The following is a 20875-nucleotide window of genomic DNA, read 5'->3' as shown; positions in this document are numbered from 1 at the left end:
GCTGTTTAAGAATTATTCCATCGGCGAATTATACCATCGGCTTACTGGTTGTTGTGATAACTCTTTACATAAAAAGCCAATGTTTCTACTCTAGACAAAAATCGATCATGTTTAATTATGTGCTCATACTACCATCACGGTGTAAGTAGTACCGATAATCTTCTTTAAATCATTCTGGTAACAATCTTGGCTATAATGTCGCTAACCTTTAGATCATATATGGAACAACAATTTAAAATTAGGCCAATATACTAAATTCCTATTTCCTCCTGCTACTTTGCCTCAGCTTTGTAGAATACAGTTGATACAAAAGATAAGCCTCTCCTTTATAGTCACATAGAAATGACTTTCTGTAAAATGATGAGCCAACTACTGAGGTCCCTAGAGGCACCAATCAGTGAAATTACAACATTTTATACCTACAAGTATAAAAGGTTAGAAAGACTATAAAGTAATCCAGAATTTCTATCTCAAGTTTTAAAAGCCTCTTTAGACAGAGGAAAAAAGAAAAAACAATTAATTAATTGCAATAGCTAATCAGCTATTAATATTTGCTTAAAGTTATCAGGGAGGCAAGCAGTGTACTTCCAAAGTAACAATCTTTTAAGTAATAAATGAATGCCTGAAACATACACACTGACAAGGTTAGAGCTTCTACATCATAATTTCAGTGCATATCATCAACTTTTTGTGAAAATATCAGGACTGCCAACTTTTAATTTCTAAAAGTTATTTAAAACAAAAAGACCCAACTAGTATCACTATTCTAAAAGGGAAAGTTTACAGAAATACACATAAACGCACACACACGAGTACACTAAAAAGAGCAGGCTCTGAGCTCTGAGTTAAGGTTTACTTTATATCATTACATTGTCCTGCCTACTCTTCCATTTCACCAAGGCCCAGTGAAAACTTTCTTACTAACCAGCACCAACCCACAGTTTAACATTTAGAAACCACTGACCTGCAGGGTAAATCTCAAGAGGACAATAATAAATTAACTGAAAAGTAAAAGGTCAACAAGCTTTGGGGACAGAAAGGCAATCCAAACACCTTTTTAAAAATTTGTTTGGAGTGTTAATTGATTTTAATGGTAGTTTCACAATATAATTAGGCCTCATACTTTTTTTGTCAAAGTAACTACTACCGTTTATTAAACCCTACTAAACACTATGCAAGGGCTTTATAAACAAGCTATTATTTAAACCTCACATAAACCCTATGACATAGTTATTATTATCCCTGTTTTACAGATGAGAAAACAAAGAGCAATTACATAATTTACCCAAAGTCAAAGATTTAGTAAGTGTCAGAACCAAGACTTGAACACCCATCTGTTTGATTCTAGAATCTATTAGGGGTTTTCAGTTTAATCCCAAGTATTTCACATAAAACAGTAAGTAGAAAAAAAGTTTTTATTATAGCTATAATAATTATTAATCAAAAACAACTCAAATTTTATGAACTTCTTGAGCTTTTCATCGCTATTAAATCAAAAACGTGAATAAGTCTTGACAATTTTAAAATCCAAAAGCAACAAAGAAAAATCAATGTTTAAGATTTTAGCTGATTACTTCATAATAATTTAGGTAAGAAGTATATTCTAACTATGATGTGGTCCACATCATATACAATAATTTTAAATTCTTTAAATTTTCTGAGGGATGGGTTCTTGTATCCTGCCCAGTCTGGCCTCAAACTCCTGGCCTCAAGCTATCCTTCTGCCTCGGCCTCCTAATTAGCTGGGATTATGGGCACCAGCTACTTCACCCAGTTCCCAAGATGGTTTTAAAAAGTAGTCATTTCAATGATAGTTAAGTGCCACAAAAAATTCTGACAAGGCATACAAGGCAGGAAGGCAGGAAAGGAGGAAGGAAAGGGAGAAAAAGTGGGGAAGCAGGGAGGAAGGAATCAGGGAAGCAGCTAGGGAGGCAGGCAAGGAATAAAAGGAAGAAGAGAAAGCAGAAAAAAGAAAGAGAAGGAAAAGAAGGAACAGTTATGAGTAGGATAGGAAATTGAGAAAAGCAAAAGATGGGGGAAGTCCACGTACTTGGCATTCTTCAAATTACAACTTACAAAAAAACAAAAAAAACCTCTACTAAGTATTAAAAAAAAAAAACTACTCGGTTTGTATAAATTAGAAAGAAAAAACCCAATATTGTATCTTATTAGAAAAAGAAGTATTAGGCAATTGGCTTTTTAGCCAACACTATCCTGTCCTCTAATGTGTGGTTGTACAGCTGAGAAAGCAAGCCTAGACACTTTCACAGACATTCACATATGCAGCATAGTTTTAAGACCACAACTCAGCCTCTGACTCACAATTCAGTGTTCTTCAAGCTCAATGAGGACAAACTACCTATTAAACTGATCATTGTATCAGATAATGTCTTCCCTATGGCAAGGTCAGAGGGTGTCTAGACACATAGCTTTTCTGATTTTTCTGAGTTGTTCTTAACCTTATGGAGTAAGGGTTGGCAACTTTGTATCAAAATGACATGAAGGAATTATTGCAATGAATTATCACACTTTGGGTATCTATGTGGTTTAAGCTATTAGATTAGTCATATTTAACTAGAACAACTGACCTGGAACTTCGTCTAATCTCCTTCTACTATTAATTTGCTTTCTAGTTACTTCTTTCTTCTCTTCCTTCCTCTGACTCATACATATCTAACAGAATATTTACAGTGTGGTCACATGATCTGTCGAGAGCATACTGATGACTTTCTGCATGCAGTTTTAATCAAATATTTAAATTCACATCACCTTAAGCTGTTTCTCTGAACCGAATAAAAGAAGTTTCATTGTCTTGGGGAGATAGGGAACAGGGTTAGCATCTTTTTCAGCAGAATTCAAAAACATTTATTTCAGCTTCAGTATATACTCTAAAACTTACTATTCCCTATATAACCTCAGTGTGAAATTCTGCCTTTTTATGCTTTTTATACTTGAATTACAGGATATCCAAGTCAAGTTGCTTTTCTGCTTTACTATTTAAAATGAAACACATACTTCCTACTTTGCATTTATCTCTATGTTATCTATAAAGTAAAATCCTTCAGAATGGGATAAAAAATATGTATGGATTTTGGACAATATAAAACTGACATGCAACTGTTAAGAGAGAAAGAAAAGATTAAAGACAGATGCTAAGAGTGATTAACCCCTCTCTTCCCCAAATACAAAAAGAAAAACATAAACGCATATAAACATAAAAGTTTAAGAGATGTTATTTTTCCTCGAGTTTTGCACCCTAACACAGGAGAGAACAAAACACTAAAAAATAAACTTCAACATCAAAAGAAGTTTTCCTTCCTAAAAGTTTGTATAAATAAAATTGGTATACTAGTGTCAATTTTAAAACCTCACTACATTATTGCTGGTTATTTTATTTTAGAATTCGATATTAAAATCTGAAGTAATTGTTGCAGTGCTTTTAAATTAATGGACACGTAAAACATAGGCAGTATAAACATTGATTGGAAAAAAAGGTTAAACGGTACTTTACCAACAAACATTTCATGAGTAGGTGTCCTAGTAGTAAAAGTGGATACATCTGAAGAAATGGAAAGGTGAACATCACCACTACTTTTTGTGAGGAAAGGATTTAAGCTTGGAATGGCATCATCAACAGCATCTACAGTAGCAGAGAAAGGATCTGTGCAGTCCAAATGTATTACAGCAAAATGAAGAAAGGAAGTAAATAAATTAGTATTGTAATTAGTCAAAAGATGCAAAGTGAAAAGTAGTAGCTATATTACTGTTTATTAATCTTAAATATCTAAATTATCGAAAATAAAAAATATCTAATTATCGAGATGGAAGAATTGCATTTAACATATTTTAGAATGAATCCTTAGAAAAAAATCATTTGTTAACACCAGGAAGCCAATAGTCAGGTAGTTAAAGACGAGAATAACAACCAAGATGTTTCTATAAAGAACCACCCACCCTGCACCAATCTTCCCTGTCCTAGGTGAGTGCACTGGTCATGGCAGTATAGCTGTGTTTACTTGAATAATTGATATCAACAATTGGTATGTATGTCCTGAGTAAACTTTCAAAAAGAAAAAAATAGGATAATGACAAATCAGGGGTAAGAAGCCGTTTTTGGCATGTGTAGATAATTCCTGCACAGTTTCAAAGGTAGGAAATAAAAAACCAAGATAAAGAAAAAAATCTAAGGATAGGGGAAAAGAATTTTAGATAATTAAGAATAGAGATGAAAGAATGCACACTTAAAAAACTGAGAAAAGCTTTGAATGGCGATCTAAGAGCTGTAGAGTCTTTAAATGATTTGCTAAAGGAACAACGAAAGTATTGTTTCTCTACTAGAATGGTATCAAATGCGTACTATTATCAAATCCTTTATCTAAAGTTATTCTAGAACCAGACAATTATTGTACTGGTACCTATTTCAAGATAATTATCATTCTAATGACTCAAATCTATTTTTCCTAACTTCTCAAGATTTAAAGAGTTAACTAAATGAGGAGAGAAAAACAAAAGCAACAAAAATATCTTAACAGTATCTTAATTTTTTCTTTGTAACATAATTAAAAAGAAGATACTCCTGTAATTCTAAACAGTAGCCTCTTCTTGTCTATTCTAGTTTAGTTCTTGACCTTCAGTGAAATATGCTGTGGTACCTTCATAGTACTAGGTACTTTATTTTACTCTTAAGACTGAATGATTGAACATTAAGAAGGCAACAGTGGCCTAAGAACCAGCTCATTTACTATGATATAGGCACGCTTCCTTTAAAGTCAACAAATTCAAGGCAAGTATTCTATAAACTCAAATACAACTGTTTGAAAAAGGAAAATATCAAGAAAATCCTCAGATTATGGGTTTAAAATTAACACATCTTTTTAATAAAATTTTTTCTGTAACATAATAACTTTTCTATAATAGTTATTCTTATGGAAAATAAATTTACACTAAAAAAATTAAGTCCTACAAATCTATCAAAATATGCTGATTATACTAGTCAAACTCGAAATCTTTCCCATCATTCCACTCCCCAATAAATAAAGAATCAGAAAATAATAATTCACAAATTAAAAAGTAGAAAATACTCAGTTATAAGAAGTTGGGGGGCGACCCTGTGGGTTTTTTGGTTTTGTTCTTTTTGAGTGGGTCTTGCTCTGTTGTCCAGGCTAGAGTGCAGTGGTACAATCATAGCTTACTGTAGTCTCCACCTCCTGGGCTTAAGTGATTCTCCCACCTCAGCCTCCCAAGCAGCTGGAGCTACAGGCACATGCCACCACGCCTGGCTAATTTAATTTTTGTAGAGATGCTATAACACCCATGCTAGCCTTGAACCCCTGCCTGGACTCAAGTGATCCTCCCTCCTCGGCCTCCCAAAGTGCTGGGATTATAGGCATGAGCCACCAAGAACATTGGCTTTTAGTACTAAAATACAATGACGGCCACTCTAGCTCCTTCTTGCGTAAGAAAGGAGTTGCACTAAGCTTAGAGTTAATCAGACAGAGGTTGAATGTTTTCTTTTTCTTTCTCTTTTTTTGAGACAGATTCTTACTATGTCACCCAGGCTGGAGTGCAATGGTGTGATCTCAGCTCACTGCAACCTTTGCCTGTTGGGTTCAAGCAGTTATCCTGCCTCCTGAGTAGCTGGGATTACAGACCCATGCCACCACACCCAGCTAACTGTTTTATTTTTAGTAGAGACAGGGTTTCACCATGTTGGCCAGGCTGGTCTTGAACTCGTGACCTCAGGTGATCCGCCTACCTCAGCTTCCCAAAGTGCTGGTATTACAAGCATGAGCCACCACACCTAGCCAAATGCTCTGTTTTTAAATACATGATATTAACAGTTGCATGGAGTTTTTAAAGTACCTTATATTTTGTCAGACAAGTAAAATATCTTTCATTTTTTCATGTAAAAAAAAAAATAAGCCATGAAATAAGTCATTAAAAAAAAAACAAAACACCACATTTCTACAACACATCCATTGGTTTATGAGAAGACATGTTCAGGAAAGGTTACTAGTTATGGGCTGTTCTTTCAACAGATACAGTTTTATCTAGCACCTAAGTTTCAATCACTTCCTATTACATGAAACACCTTAAAGGAGAATACTCAGAAATATGTGCAAGTATATTCATAATAAGATCAATCAGACAATAAGGGAAAACCAGTTCCTAACTGACAAAACACTACAAATAATCTACAAGATGTTAATCTATTAATGGACGTTATACTATAGTAATAAAAAACAATTCATTAAGATATAATAATAACGCTCTGGCTATTTCAAGTTAACCTACTGAACTGGCAATTCTAAATCCCTTATTTTTTTTAGATAGGGTCTTGTTCTGTTGCCCAGACTGGAGTACAACGGCATGATCACAGCTTACTTCAGCCTTAACCTTTTTGGCACAGGCGATCCTCCCACTTCATCCTCCTGAGTAGCTGGGACCAGAGGTGTATGGCACCATGTCGGGCTAATTTTCCGATTTTTCATAGAGGCGAGGTCTCACCATGTTGCCCAGGCTAGTCTCAAAACTCCCTGCCATAGCTCCCAAAGTGCTGGAATTACAAGTGTGAGCCACTGCACCCAGTCTAAAATTTTTAAAAATAATAGTTTTGTCCATTATTTTTTAGCATTATTCATTCAAGTTTAATGTTTTTGTTGTTTTTTATTTTTTTTAAAGACAGAGGCTTGCTCTGCTGCCCAGGCTGGAATGCAGGGGCGTGATCTTGGCTCAATGCAACCTCCACCTCCCAAGTTCAAGCAACTCTTATGCCTCAGTTTCCCAAGTAGCTGGGATTACAGGTGCACACTACCACACCCAACTAATATTTATATTTTTAGTAGAGATGGGGTTGCACCATGTTGGCCAGGCTGGTCTCAAACTCCTGACCTCGAGTGATCTACCCATCTTGATCTCCTAAAATACTGGGATTACAGGCATGAGCCACCACCCCTGGCCCAAAAGCTTAATTTTATGCTACACTAGAGTCATTAAAAAATAATCCAAAAAAAGTTAAAACAAGGACTAAAATGGCACCACAGTCATATTATAGCCTTTACCTCCTAAACAACTGATATCTACATTCACACACGGTAAACTGATTTGTTCAAAAACATTTTTTTGGTAGAGACAAGGTCTTGCTATGTTGCCCAGGCTGGTCTCAAACTCAAGCAACCCTCCTGCATTGGTCTCCTAAAGTACTGCAATTACAGGTATAAGCCACTGGACCTGGCCAGATAATCAAATTTTTTCATAAAGTGTTGTATGTTTCATGCCAACTAAGAGTAAGGGAAATTAAACTTTAGAATGAATAATTCTATTATACCTAAACTAAAATTTGAAATCTTGCTTCAATTACTCAATAGTGTACCAGGCTGATAATACTGTATATTTTTAAATATAAAAATTCAAAGTTTGCCGTAATTCAAAATTTTCAGGGTGAAGAAAACCTAGGTCTTCACAGATAATAGTATTCAATATTGGTATTCAATACCAACTGCTTGGTTAGACTCCAGAACATTTCTTGAAAAAGTAAAGGCTCATTAATAATACAATGAAGGCAACATGAGAGCTTGTGTTCTCTCATTTTCCTTCCACCAAAAGCTGGAATTTTACGACCTTCATATACACATATAAACTTTTCTTCCCTTTACCTCTACCTTATCATTAACCTATCTATGACTAAGAATGCACATCACTTCTGTGGTGTTGACGATAAGAACTAAATACTTGGTCTGTTATGGGCATTCATTTTTGGCTAATGAAAGCCAATAAAAGAATGGAACAAGGTTTGGGGACTATAAAAAAATCATACTCCTGCTTTGTCATATACTATAAAAGCAGCATGACACATAAAATGTTAAATATTTAAGGGTTCAGGTAAATGGTTAACTTCAAAATACCTTAAACATTTAATGCTATGATCGAAGCTTCTCATATATAAGATTTCCTTTTTTTAGACAGTCTTGCTCTGTCACCCAGGCTAGAGTGCAGTGGCACAAATCTTGGCTCACTACAACCCCCTCCTCCCAGGTTCAAGTGTTTCTTGTTCCTAGCCTTCCGAGAAGCAGGGATTACAGATGTGCACCACCATGTCTGGCTAATTTTTGTAGTTTTAGAGACAGGGTTTTGCCATGTTGGCCAGACTGGTCTCGAAGTCCTGGACTCATGTGATCTGCCCGCCTCAGCTTCCCAAAAAGTGCTGGGATTAAAGACGGAAACCACTGCACCTGGCCATATATATTTCTTAATTTTAGTCTAATTTAAAGTTAGTTTAGTCTAACTTTAATTAAAAAAACAAATCTTAATCTGATTGTCATGTATATGAATACTGACTTGAATTAGAACATTCTTGGCTTAAAGTACTCTTCAGCATCATGCAGAAGTCTAATTCTGAAGTTATCACCAACTCAGAAGCCAAATACCCTTATATGAAAGTCAAGACATGATTGAATTCTGATTAGGTCGAGGGACTTAACATAGGGGAAATTTTGACTGAAATAGCATACAAAGCAAAAATAACCTAAAATAGAAAAGTAAAAATGATTAAATGTATTCCAATACATTGTAGTCTGTCACATAGAGGCTTTGATGGAATAATGTCTTCTAACAGGACATAGAACAATTCTTGCAGACTGAAATTACTTAGAATTGTTCTCCCACAGTACTACTCTATTTGCTTTCATCTATGACTTTAACAATTTCAAGTAGAAACTTCAACTTATCATTTTTAGTTGTACATGGTGTCCAGACAAAACAATTAGGAAGTTAAGTTCAGCTTCTTTAAAATGTTAAACACATTTTTATTAGGCCTTCTGTAAAATTTTTAGACTATTTAGAGAAACAACTCAGCCTTAGTTTTAAAAAGAATACTATATTTTTTTTAAAAAAGGAAATAAGCTGAAACTGCTTAAATAGTCATGTTAATTCTACTAACCCTTTCTAAAGTAATTCACAGTAAGTCAAAAAATAAGCATATACGTTTGGCAGATTAAGAATCCAAATATCAGAACATACCATTAGGATATTAAGAAACCCCTTTCTTAATCTTAATTTGCTATCTACAGTTCGTTCTGAAATAATTCTAAAATACTTATTGACTTCATTAATATTTTGTCATTTTTAGGAATTACTCTCAGATCTTAAGATTCAGCTAAATTAAACTAGCCTTCAGAGTCAATTAGTTTGTTAAATCAAGTTCAGGCTCACAAAATTAGCCTGAAATCTAGTGCTTTAGGGTTTCACTATTTGTTCTGTGCCTCACCTTGAAACAGAAAGAACTTGTCCAAAAGAGAAAGCATCCACTTATTCAACAAACATTTACAAACTACCTGTCAGAACAAACTACTGTAAAACTTGCCTTCACAGAGCTTACTTTCCAGGATATAGTACCTTAAAAAAAATAATTTAAAATGTTCTAAAATTCAAATCATTAAAATAAAATGAAAAAAGCTTGCTTTGTATACTGTAAAAAATTATTAGAATAATTAATTTATTTTGCTACAGGAGATAAGCCTATCACTTCAGAACTGCTTGAGGGCAGCAAACATTCCTATTGGTACAAGGAGAAAATTCTTTGACTAGCAAAATCTTCCAGGACTTAATTAAACAAACATTTAAAACATAAGCAGCATAAAGCTGGTCAAGACAATCCTGGTCATAACATAGTTCACTGTGTGATAATACCATCTGAGTTTTATTAGAACTTTATATTTCCCCAAAAGTTAAAAAAAAAATACTATACCAAAATCAAAATAACAACTATACATTTTCTGATTATGGAATAAAAAGTCAACATTAAAAGAATGATCTCATATTTAAAAATACACTTGGTCCTTCCTCTTACATTTAATCTTTATCAAATGTCATTTCATAATTTCATTGAACATAAATTCCAAAATTATTTATAATAAATGAACATACCTTCAAGGGATAAAATTGCTTCACTGCCATTTTATTTCTCAAGTTCTCACGTATCAAGTGTAATAAAAAACGACATAAATAAGTAAACCACCACAGAATGAGGAGCAGAGATGCATATAACATCTAAAATAGAATTCATCAATGCTTACCTCCCCATGTACTTGCTACCTGAGAAGCAGTTGACATAGAATGTACAGATGGGTGAAAAGTTGGCTGCTGCAAATCAAGCAGATCATTGGGCAGCTTTGATGTGCTAGAAAGATATTTTGGAAATGTGTTTTATTGGCTAGAAAAACCTTGCTACTTTAGTGTTACCTCCTTCCCCCATCCCAGCCACTGCAGATAAAAACATTAAATACAAGGGGGAAAAGCCCCATTAATATAAACCTCAAAAGAGGAAGTTTCCCTCATAGAACAGCATATTTCTAAGGAGGCTTGAAAAAAATAATCTAATACCATATCTTAAGTTTATATAGGATTCAAACAACAGTAGCTCTTCTGAAAAGGATAAATGCCTTCTCCTGGAAAAAAACTAATTTCCTTATTAAAATGAACCTAAACAAGAAGATTCTAAAATACAAAATACCATAGCAATTTTATTATTTTTTTAATAAAAGTTTATTCTTGCTTTTAATCTTCACAGAACTTGAATCACATTTGTAATACCAATACCACTACAAAGTAAAATACTCATTAACTTCAATTCCAGTGCCTCAATATCCAAACTACATATCAATAATACAGGGGAAAATGTTTACATGCATTTATGGATACAGCCACCCCATCATAGAACACACTATTTACATGACATATTTCTTTTCTTTTCTCTTTTTTTTTTTTTTTTTTGAGATGGAGTCTTGCTCTGCTGCCCAGGCTGGGGTGCAGTGGCATGATCTTGGCTCACAGCAACCTCTGCCTTCCAGGTTAAAGTGATTCTCCTGCCTCAGCCTCCGAAGTAGCTGGGACTACGGGCTCACGCCACCAGGCCCAACTAATATTTATGTTTTTATTAAAGAATGGGTTTCACCATGTTGCCTGGGCTGGTCTCAAACTCCTGACCTCAGGTGATCTGCCTGCCTCAGCCTCCCAGAGTGCTGGGATTACAGGCATGAGCCCCTGAGCCAGTCTTGAGAAAGAGTCTCACTCTATTATCCATGCTGGAGTGCAGTGATGTGATCTTGGCTTAAGGCAACCTCCACCTCTTGGGTTCAAGCGATTCTTGTGCCTTAGCCTCCCGAGTAGCTGGGATTATAGGTGCATGCCACCATGCCAGGCTAATTTTTGTCCTTCAGTAGAGACAGGGTTTCACCACATTGCCCAGGCTGGCCTTGAACTCCTGACCTCAGATGATCCACCTGCCTCAGTCTCCCAAAGTGCTGGGATCACAGACGTGAGCCACCATGTCTGGCTTACATGATATATTTCTGACCTCCAGACTTCTATGTGATTTTAATGAACAACTCAAAAAATGACCCCAGAGTGTCTACAAATTGAAACACAGTACAGAAAATTTTTTTTTTAAGAGATGGGGTCTTGAGGCTAGGTGTAGTGGAGGCCAAGGTGGGTGGACTGCTTGAGTGCCAAAGTTCAAGACTAGCTTGGGCAAATGGCAAAAAAACACAAAAATTCACTGGGCATTGTGGAGTGCACCTGTAGCCCCAATTACTCAGGAAGCTAAGGCAGGGGGAACACTTGAGCTCATGAGGTTAAGGCTGCAGGGAGCCATGATTGTGCCGCTATACTCCAGCCTGGGTGACAAAGCAAGACACTGTCTCAAAAGAGCGAAAGAGAATGAGAGACACACAAAGAGATGGGGTCTTGCTATGTTGCCCAGGCTAGCTTTGTACTCCTGGGCTCAGGACTTCCTCCTGCCTCAACCTCCTGAGTAGCTGGGACAACAGGCCCATGCCACCACACCTGGCTCCTAATTTTTAACTTATATATTCTTCGAAATATAATTTTTTAATTTTTAAATTGATATGCAATAATTGTACATATTTATGGGATACATATGATATTGTGATACATGCATATCATGTAATTATCAGGGTAATTAGGACATCTATCACATCGCGAACATTTATCACTTCTCTGTGTTGAGAACATTCCAAGTCTCTTTTAGCTACTTTGACAGAGATAATAAAATTATTATTGTTAACTAGTAATTCTACTGTGCTATCAAACACGAGAACTTATTCCTTCTAACTGCATTTTTATAAAATAGTTTTGAAGACATGTCTTTAGATGTAAAATAGTTTTGTAGACAGTAGATATAAATGCATCTAGTGCTTTGGGGAACATAAAGAATATACAATAAGAAGTCTGTAAATGGGCTGTAAGATTTCCCCTTAATTACTATTAAATAGGTGAAAATTTTTAGTACGTAAGATAAGACATAGTGAAATTAGTTCTTTATCCAATAATTTGTTTCAGACTCAAACACTGAACATTCTTTTCACTTATCTCTCCTAAGACAGATTTCTTTTCAAGGTCTCCAAGTTGAGAACTTGTCCGCTAATGGGGTCAATGTTACTTTACTGGGGATTAAAGAAGGTAGCATACAAGAACAAGCAAATAATAAAGCTGAAAGAAAAACAAAGAACTAAATTCAGACCTACTAAGATTTTTGGGAGTAGGTAGCAACTGAGAATGCATAGAGCAAGCAGTTCAGGTAGTAAAACTTACACCAAGCTATTAAAGGAGTCAGCAGGCAGGAAGACAACCTTTTAAGGATGAGTTAATTAAAAAAAAAAACGGCAATAACTAGTCAAAGGGAAAACCCACCACACTCTATAGAACATTTAACATGTGCTAATAATGCACTGGGAGCATCTTAGCAACAAAAATTCTTGGGTCCCAACCCCAACCTATTGAATCAGAACTCTGGGATTGGGACCCAGATAGCTATGGTTTAATAACCTCTCCAAGTGTTTCTGATGTTAAAATTGAGAACCACGATCTCATGTGAAAACAAGGTTTCTCAGAAAAAGGTAAGAAATAACAGAGCCAGGATTCAAACCAAAATCTGACTTTTAAACTACTTTAAGGCACTCTGAGGTAAAAGACAAAACAGATTTAGAGAACGCCAATTATTTTAGTTTGGCAATATTATATTTCCATGTTAAGTAGCTTAAATTAAAGAACAAGATTATTAAAGTTAGGCTGGTAGCCTTCAATACCAAGAAAGCTGGCAACTAAATTCTGTCACTGTGTTCTAGATTACAGAGTTTAAAACCAGGAAATAGGTATGACAGATGTTTATTATCCAATGAAATGGTATTTTGAAATATATATCATACCCATATGTTAAAGAGCTATAAAGGGTCTTGAAGCATTAGATGCCTCATAAATGTGTTTAATCATAATTTTTACACAATGAAAAGTTTGCCCAGAGATAACAGCTATATTCCAATTAGTATAAATCAGTGATTTAACTACCTTCCATTTCCTAAAAAATTAAAATATGAACTATCACTTTATCTTTAGGTATTATACCAATACTGCTATTTATTACCACCTCTTTGTGTGAACAGATTATAAAATCATAAATAAAAGTAAACCTGAAAAGTTCTGCAAAATTTCTATTAGAAGTCTTTGAACCTAAATATTCAAAGGTAACTTTAACTTCGACTCCTACCTGTTAGAAGAACTAGGGGTAGAAAATATGTCAATGGCTGGTGCAGTCATTATCCCTCCTGCTGACGTAGATACAGGAGAGGCTGCAGTTGTTAAAGAGGTATGAGGTTTCTTTGCAAGTTCTTTTAGGCGCTGTTCCTGTTAAGAAAGGGAATTGCCATAAGAATTTCAGAAACCAGATGTTTGTACAGCCTCTGAAAAAGCATTTCCTAATTTTGTTCCGATAGCAGATATTCTTTGTTTTCACTAATTCCATGTCAGCATGAAAAGTTAAACTGAGTGTCAGCCCATTAGGTAAGTTGAGACTCTAAGTCTGTGTAGAGGCCCCATTTACCTTATGAACACTTGTACTCATTTTTACGAATAAGGAGAATGCACAAACTTACCTTCAAAGCTTTTAAACGTGCTTGTTCTTCCTCTAATGCTGCCTGCTTTTCCCTTTCATCCACTTTGGTCAGAGATAGACCAGTGCTTGCCAGGGAAGAGACTGCATTGGAAAGTGTAGTTGCCCTAGGATAATTTAATAGAGATAATTTGGCTTTTTGCTAAACACTTCACATTACATCCAGGTCATAAAATGGTCTGGCAACCTTGTCATGGATAGGCACTATAAATACAAACTTGACGTCTGGATTCAAACCCAGTACTTCAGATGAAATATCCTACCCAGGGAACTAGAGGATTATAGCAATTAGAAAAATGCTGGCTTACAAACACCGCTTTTAGATTCAGTGTCAGACTTTGGAAAGGGTTCACAATAGAGTAGGGGCACTTTGCCTCTTCCAAGCCCCAAGAGAGGAAACCAATACAATTAGGAAACAGCCCACACAATCCCACAAAACCCCTGATGAGAAGAAGTGTTAAGTTTCTCACAGGGAAAACCCTCTACTAACTTACAGCCTACATTTTGGCAGTGCCACAGGAACAGCACAACATGCATAACAGTAATAAGTAACGTAGGTCTAGGTGTGTTTCACCTATAACAACATCCCCAGAGGACTTGAGGTTCCTTCAAAAGAAGACTGGTTTCAATATAGTCACCAGGCCATCTGGCATCTCCTTTCTATGTGCTGCCCTTTTGCCAAACTAGAATTTCCTTTTTAAATATACATGTACAATGCATCATCTCTCACTGGCAAACCACCTCCTTTCCCTTTTATCAAAAATGTATCCATACTATAAACCTCAACATTAACTTCCCAAATGTTAACTCTAGGCTAAATAAAACAAGTGGTAAAGAATTCTAACCTAAAGAACTACCTTGAGCTTTGTTAATTTTCCTTTTACCACATACCAAACATCATTAATTTCTACTCTAAGCATTTAAAGTGGCAAACACTACCACTTAAATTTTATGTAAAATCAGTATTATAAAGAAGCCATTAAAAAAAGGCAACTCAGAAGACAAAGGAAGAGTAACAGAGTTGTGACAGAAATGCCAAAAAACCAATACTTCTTATGATAAACATTTCAGGTAAACTGGTGCACCTGAACTACATGGCTCTTTTTTTTTTTTTTCCTTCATTATTCTCTCAAACAAATGAGACATCGTTTTGACTGCTACTTCTAAAATCCTATTAGAAAATTCAAAGTACAAATCAAAGATTAAAAATAAGCATTAAAATCCAATAATGGCATTTTCCTTTAAACATTATTTATATTTACAAACGAAAATTTAAAAAACAAAAAAATTATTTATATTTTATTAATAAAAGACCAAAAGGTCTGAAACAACAAACAGAAAGTCTAAAAAGAACCAAAGGAAGGTTCTCACTAGACAGATTCTTTCTTCACGCTGTTTTAAAAAAGCTTCATAAGAAAACATGAGAGTAACTCAAGTAATTTCTTAACCCAATGCAAAAATCATGTTAATAGACTGACATGAAATGATTTGTGTTACTTTCAATTTGCTATGTTAACTGGCTGTAGTTTGAGGAATTAGCTTAAAACATAATAAAGTGATTAAAATATAAAATATCAATAATCAACCCCATGAACTGGCATGAGAGAGAGCATGAAATCTGATGTTAGACATTCCAGGTTTGAGTCCCGGCATTGCTACTACATACTTCACAGGGCTATTGTGGGGGTTGGGCAAATTAATACAAAAGTATCTTGTAATTATAGGCACGGTGGCTCATGTCTGTAACCCCAGCACTTTGGGAGGATGAGGCATGTGCATCACTTGAGTTCAAGGGTTCGAGACCAGCCTGGCCAACATGGTGAAACCCCGTCTCTAGTAAAAATACAAAAATCAGCCAGGCATGGTGGCATGCACTTGTAGTACCAGCTACTTGGGAGACTGAGGTGGGAGAATCACTTGAACCAGGGAAGTGGAAATTGCAGTGAGCTGAGACTGTGCTGCTGTACTCCAGCCTGAGTGACAGAGTGAGACTCTGTCTCAGAGAAAGAAAAAAATAAGTATCTTATAATTATAAAGCATCATACAAAGCAATGTATTATTGTCTTTCAGAGAAATTTTAAACACAATTCTAAACCATGCAGTCATTGTCATTATTTTAACAGATGCTGACATTTATTGAAGGTCAGAAACTACTTCAAGAATCTGCATGTATTAATCCATTTAATTCTGATACTAATTCTATGAGGTTGATATTATGATTAAACCCATTTTATAGAAAATCAAATCAAGATAAAGATAAATTAAATAGCTTGGAAACTGAGCTGGATTCATCTATTCCCTCAGGAAAATCACTCTTGCTGTTTTTCCTACAAAGAATAATGTACCTGCTTGCAGCTGTAGAATCTTTGATTTTCTTTCCTTCCAAGGAAGCTAAATGTTGTTCCAAAGCATCAAGAAGACTGCTGGGGGCCTATAATTGTATAAATATTAAAAACTTCATGATAATTAGGCCACTGGTCAAATTAAATCAAGTATTATCTAATCAGAGAGCAACAAAAATAAACACGTGATTTCTTCATGTACTAATTAACAGCAGAGTTTTAGCTACTTAATGAGAATGACAATTTTACTTTTATTATACAAACATGACCTAGTTAGAGATAATAAGAAACATTACCAAAAATGTAAGAACTGAAACTATGTAAACATGAAACATTTTTTAAAAATTTCCAAGTACTTAAAATTGTTTACATTTTATTTAAATTTTAAAGTAAAAACATACTCCTAAAAGCTAGACATACTACTGAGCATGCAGAAGGTACTTAATAAGCACCTGCTGAACAATTGAAAGTGTTCAAATATGACTCTGGAAAAATTATTGATAAATGACAGGGAAATGAAAATGAAAATCACAATGAGATACATCTTTTCACCTACTACAATGACTAAAGTTTAACACATTAGCAATGTCAAACATTGTTGAGAATATGGAACAACTGGAACTCTCATACATCACTAGTGGGAGTTTATCACCTTGAAAATGGATTAGGTTGTTTTTCACAACGTTAAATACGCACCTACCTTAATGATCCAATTCCATTCCTAACTACTTACCCCAAAGAAAGAAAAAAGTATCTCTGTAAGAAATGACTTAATGTTTAATGTGGCTTTATTTACAATAGTCAAAAACTGCAAACAATCCAAAAGTCCATCATTTGGAAAATGGACAGACAAAACTGTGGTAAATACTATTCAGCAATAAAGAAGAATTAATGGTACATTCAAGAACATATGCAGATACTGAACAATATGATGAGCAAAAGAAGCCAGAATGCAAAAGTAAATAATTGTATGATTTCACTTATATTAAGAATCAATAAAATTATGATATTGGAAATCAAGATAGTATTAGTACACTACTTAGGTGGAAAGTAAAGTTATTTAAAAATAAAAAAAATCAAAATAGTGTTTATGGAGGTGGGTAAGAAGTGACTAGAAGGGGGCATAAAGATTGGGGAAATGGGATTTTCCTATCTTGAATGATGTGTTGGTTACACAAATGTTTATTTATCAAACTGTACTGAAATGACGATTTACTTTGTATTTTTTTTTTAATGGAAGACTAATTTTAAACTCAGGCTATAGCTCAAATCTCAACTTAACATGAAGAAGGCAAAGAAAACCTTTTCAGGGTGCAGGCTAAGAACTGTTTACTGTAAGTGAGGCAAATGCATCAGTAGCATTTACTTTAAATATTCTATAGGATTTGAGATACAGTTTCTGGATTATAGGATCTAAAAATAGAAGGGGCAATACCTACTAATTTCTCTATCATTTATGACTTTAACAACTTCTTTCATCTACTAATTCCTCTATATACCAGGACATTAGCACAAGGGAGATACAGTAGAAAACCATGTGTAAAACCAAATACTACATTGGAAGATTAACTTCTTTGCTAAATTGAGAGTATACATGCACTTCCTACAGCCACAGCAAAAATGTTTGCTAATCAGCAGCAAAGCACTCTTTTTTTTTTTTTGAGACAGAGTTTCGCTCTTGTTACCCAGGCTGGAGTGCAATGGTGCGATCTCGGCTCACCGCAACCTCCGCCTCCTGGGTTCAGGCAATTCTCCTGCCTCAGCCTCCCAAGTAGCCGGGACTACAGGCACGCACCACCATGCCCAGCTAATGTTTTGTATTTTTAGTAGAGACGGGGTTTCACCATGTTGACCAGGATGGTCTCGATCTCTTGACCTTGTGATCCACCCGCGTCGGCCTCCCAAAGTGCTGGAATTACAGGCATGAGCCACCGTGCCCAGCACGCAAAGCACTCTTTAAGAGCTTTCAGAAATGATAAGGAGGATGTTGATGATAGTGGTTAACATTTAAAAAGCTCTTCTCACACAACAGGTACTATGTGCTAGCTACCTTGTGTGTTGTCACTGAATCGATGAAGAAGACACTACAGGTATATCCATTTTACAGATAAACAACTTGAGACAGTGAAAATTAAATAATCTGACCAAGATCACACATCTGATACACAACAGAAGCAAAGATAGGGAAGGTATCTCTAACTTTAAAGCCTACATAATTAACTACTATGCTACCAAATCCTAGACTTGAAACTGTGGTCATATAAACTGTAGTTTTATCTTTTTTCTGGAGTTTAAGCTGTGGCTTACAAATATTAAAATATTAAACTGCCAAGTTATGATGACAAACCATTTCTAAAATCCCATCTATGTATATCCGGCTATTCTTTAAAAGTCAAATCCACATGACGAAGAGGCTGCAGACAGCGGCTCACACCTGTAATCCCAGCACTGTGGGAGGCAGAGGTGGGATGACAGCTCAAGCCCAGTCATTTCAGACCAGCCTGGGGAATATAGGGAGATCCTGTCTCCATACAAAAAAACAAACAAACAAAAAAACTAGCTGGGTATGATGGCATGTGCCTGTGGTCCCAGCTATTAGGGAGGGTGAGGTGGGAGGATTGTTTGAGCCTGGGAGGTTGAGGCTGCAGTGACCCACGATTTTGTCAATGCACCCCAGCCTGGGTGACAGAGTAAAAGCCTACCTTTCCTTCCAACCTCCAAAACCCAAAGAGTGAAGAAAATGTTGTACTTTACACCTTAAAAGAACAATATATAATAACAAAAAGAGTAAATTATCTCAAATTCGCACTCTTCTGTATTACCACCATCTTCCCTAAAGTGCAAACAGCTTTGTTTTGTTCACTATCGAAAATTTCCTGAATCAGCAAAAGAATGCTTGGCATGTTCCCTTTGCTCAGAGACCATCAATATAGAGGAAAAGAAGGACAGAGGCTAACAAAATACTATCTAATTACAATACAGTAAATATTAACATACACAGACACATGAAGACAGCACATAACGTCTACATCTAGCCTGAGGACGATTTTTAAATAAAACATGAGGGAAGCACAACAAATGGGGTGGGTAACAGGGAAATGTAAAGCTGCCAAATGATTTTATACTACATGTTATTTAAGCAATGACTTGTCTCATGTTCAACTCAGAATAATGTGCTTAATAAAGCTAATTTATTTCAAGTGGACATATGCAGGATTCTTTATTTACATATAGCCCATGACTAGATTTATTGCATATTCTTAGCCTTGACATAGGAAGGATCAGAACAAGTGAGTACAGAAAAAGTCAGTAATAACTGTTAACAAGAAGGTGCTTAAAAGATGTCCTAGAGGCCAGGCGAAGTGGCTCATGCCTATAATCTCAGCACTTTGGGAGGCCAAGGTGAGTGGGATCACCTGAGGTCAGGAGTTTGAGACCAGCCTGCCTAACATGGTGAAACTCCGTCTCTACTAAAAATACAAAAATTAGCTGGGCGTGGTGGCCCACACCTGTAATCCCAGCTACTTGGGAGACTGAAGCGGGAGAATTGCTTGAACACAGCAGGTGGAAGTTGCCAACAGCCGAGATCACGCCATTGCATTCCAGCTGGGACAACAAGAGCATACTAATCCATCCCCCAAAAAAGGAAAAAGTTCTGGAAGAACTCAAAACAAAACAAGGTAAAACAGATGTCAACAGCTGAGAGAGCTGATGTGAGTGTTACAAGGATAGTTTATGCCAGGTGCTTTCATTCTTAATACTGAGTAAAGAAAACACAGAGAATAAGCCAGAATAACCAGCAAGTATGAAGTTTTTTCCCTAGAATTTTTTTTTTTTTGATGATGATGATGATGATGATGAAGACGAGATTAAAATAGCCAACATTAGTTGAGTGTGTTTAATGCTCTCTATATTTTTTTTTTTTTGGCATTACCTCATTTAATCCCCTGAACTATTTACTGTATGAGATAGGTACTACAATATCTTCATTTTACAGATGATGAAACTGAAGCATAGAGTAACTTCCCCTAAGTCACAGGCCCAGCTAATGGCATGGCTCGGACTAAAATTTGGACATATCCCAAACCCAACTCTCTTAATCTAATACTATGTTCTGAAGTTTATCCCTATTTACTACTCCCACCTGAGTCAAATAGTCAAAGTGGAAGTTTAAAACAGAAAAAATAAATATTGTATAATTCTCTACTAGTAGTATAGTGAAAACTGTTTTTCTAAATATCATTTTTTAAGTTCAGGTTCCAACAATTTTTTTTTCCTTTTTTTCTTTCTAAAACGATGATGATAGGAAAGAAAGAGTGACTGACGAGATTAAATAAATGGTATGACAGTGGGTAGGCCATAAATATAAGTGGCAAGCAGCTCATTTTATGTGATCATAATGTTAGAACAATCTTCAGGAATATATCAAAATGTTAAAATTGGTCAAAAATTGCAATGATCCCTTTGACAACAGGGGCTATATGTTACTTATTTTAATACTCTTCATACCACGTACACAACAGATGTTTTAACAGTATACTTGATATTTTAATAATATCAACTATATTTT

General features: G+C 35.5%; 1 protein-coding gene across 29 annotated transcripts in view; it reads right to left on the bottom strand.

Moving 5' to 3' along the window:
• PICALM (phosphatidylinositol binding clathrin assembly protein) overlaps positions 1 to 20875 on the bottom strand; it is a 107285-nt gene that overhangs the window by 28334 nt on the left and 58076 nt on the right. For 16 of the 29 annotated variants that reach the window (XM_037732131.1, XM_037732120.1, XM_037732128.1 and 13 more), the window contains exons 9-13: positions 16309 to 16394; positions 13947 to 14070; positions 13562 to 13698; positions 10074 to 10177; positions 3512 to 3661 (exon numbers count right to left, since the gene is read on the bottom strand). In XM_037732131.1, coding sequence (XP_037588059.1) covers positions 3512 to 3661; positions 10074 to 10177; positions 13562 to 13698; positions 13947 to 14070; positions 16309 to 16394 — 601 coding nt within the window. The remainder of the gene's footprint in view (positions 1 to 3511; positions 3662 to 10073; positions 10178 to 13561; positions 13699 to 13946; positions 14071 to 16308; positions 16395 to 20875) is intronic. The other 13 variants (XM_037732137.1, XM_037732134.1, XM_017510667.2 and 10 more) reach the window with 2 other exon arrangements.

Source organism: Cebus imitator, unplaced genomic scaffold (assembly GCF_001604975.1).
Source record: "Cebus imitator isolate Cc_AM_T3 unplaced genomic scaffold, Cebus_imitator-1.0 Scaffold442, whole genome shotgun sequence".
In the NCBI taxonomy this organism is placed as follows: Eukaryota; Metazoa; Chordata; class Mammalia; order Primates; family Cebidae; genus Cebus; species Cebus imitator.
The sequence above is the reverse complement of the archived record's forward strand: the minus strand, read 5'-3'. Positions and strand labels throughout refer to the sequence as shown.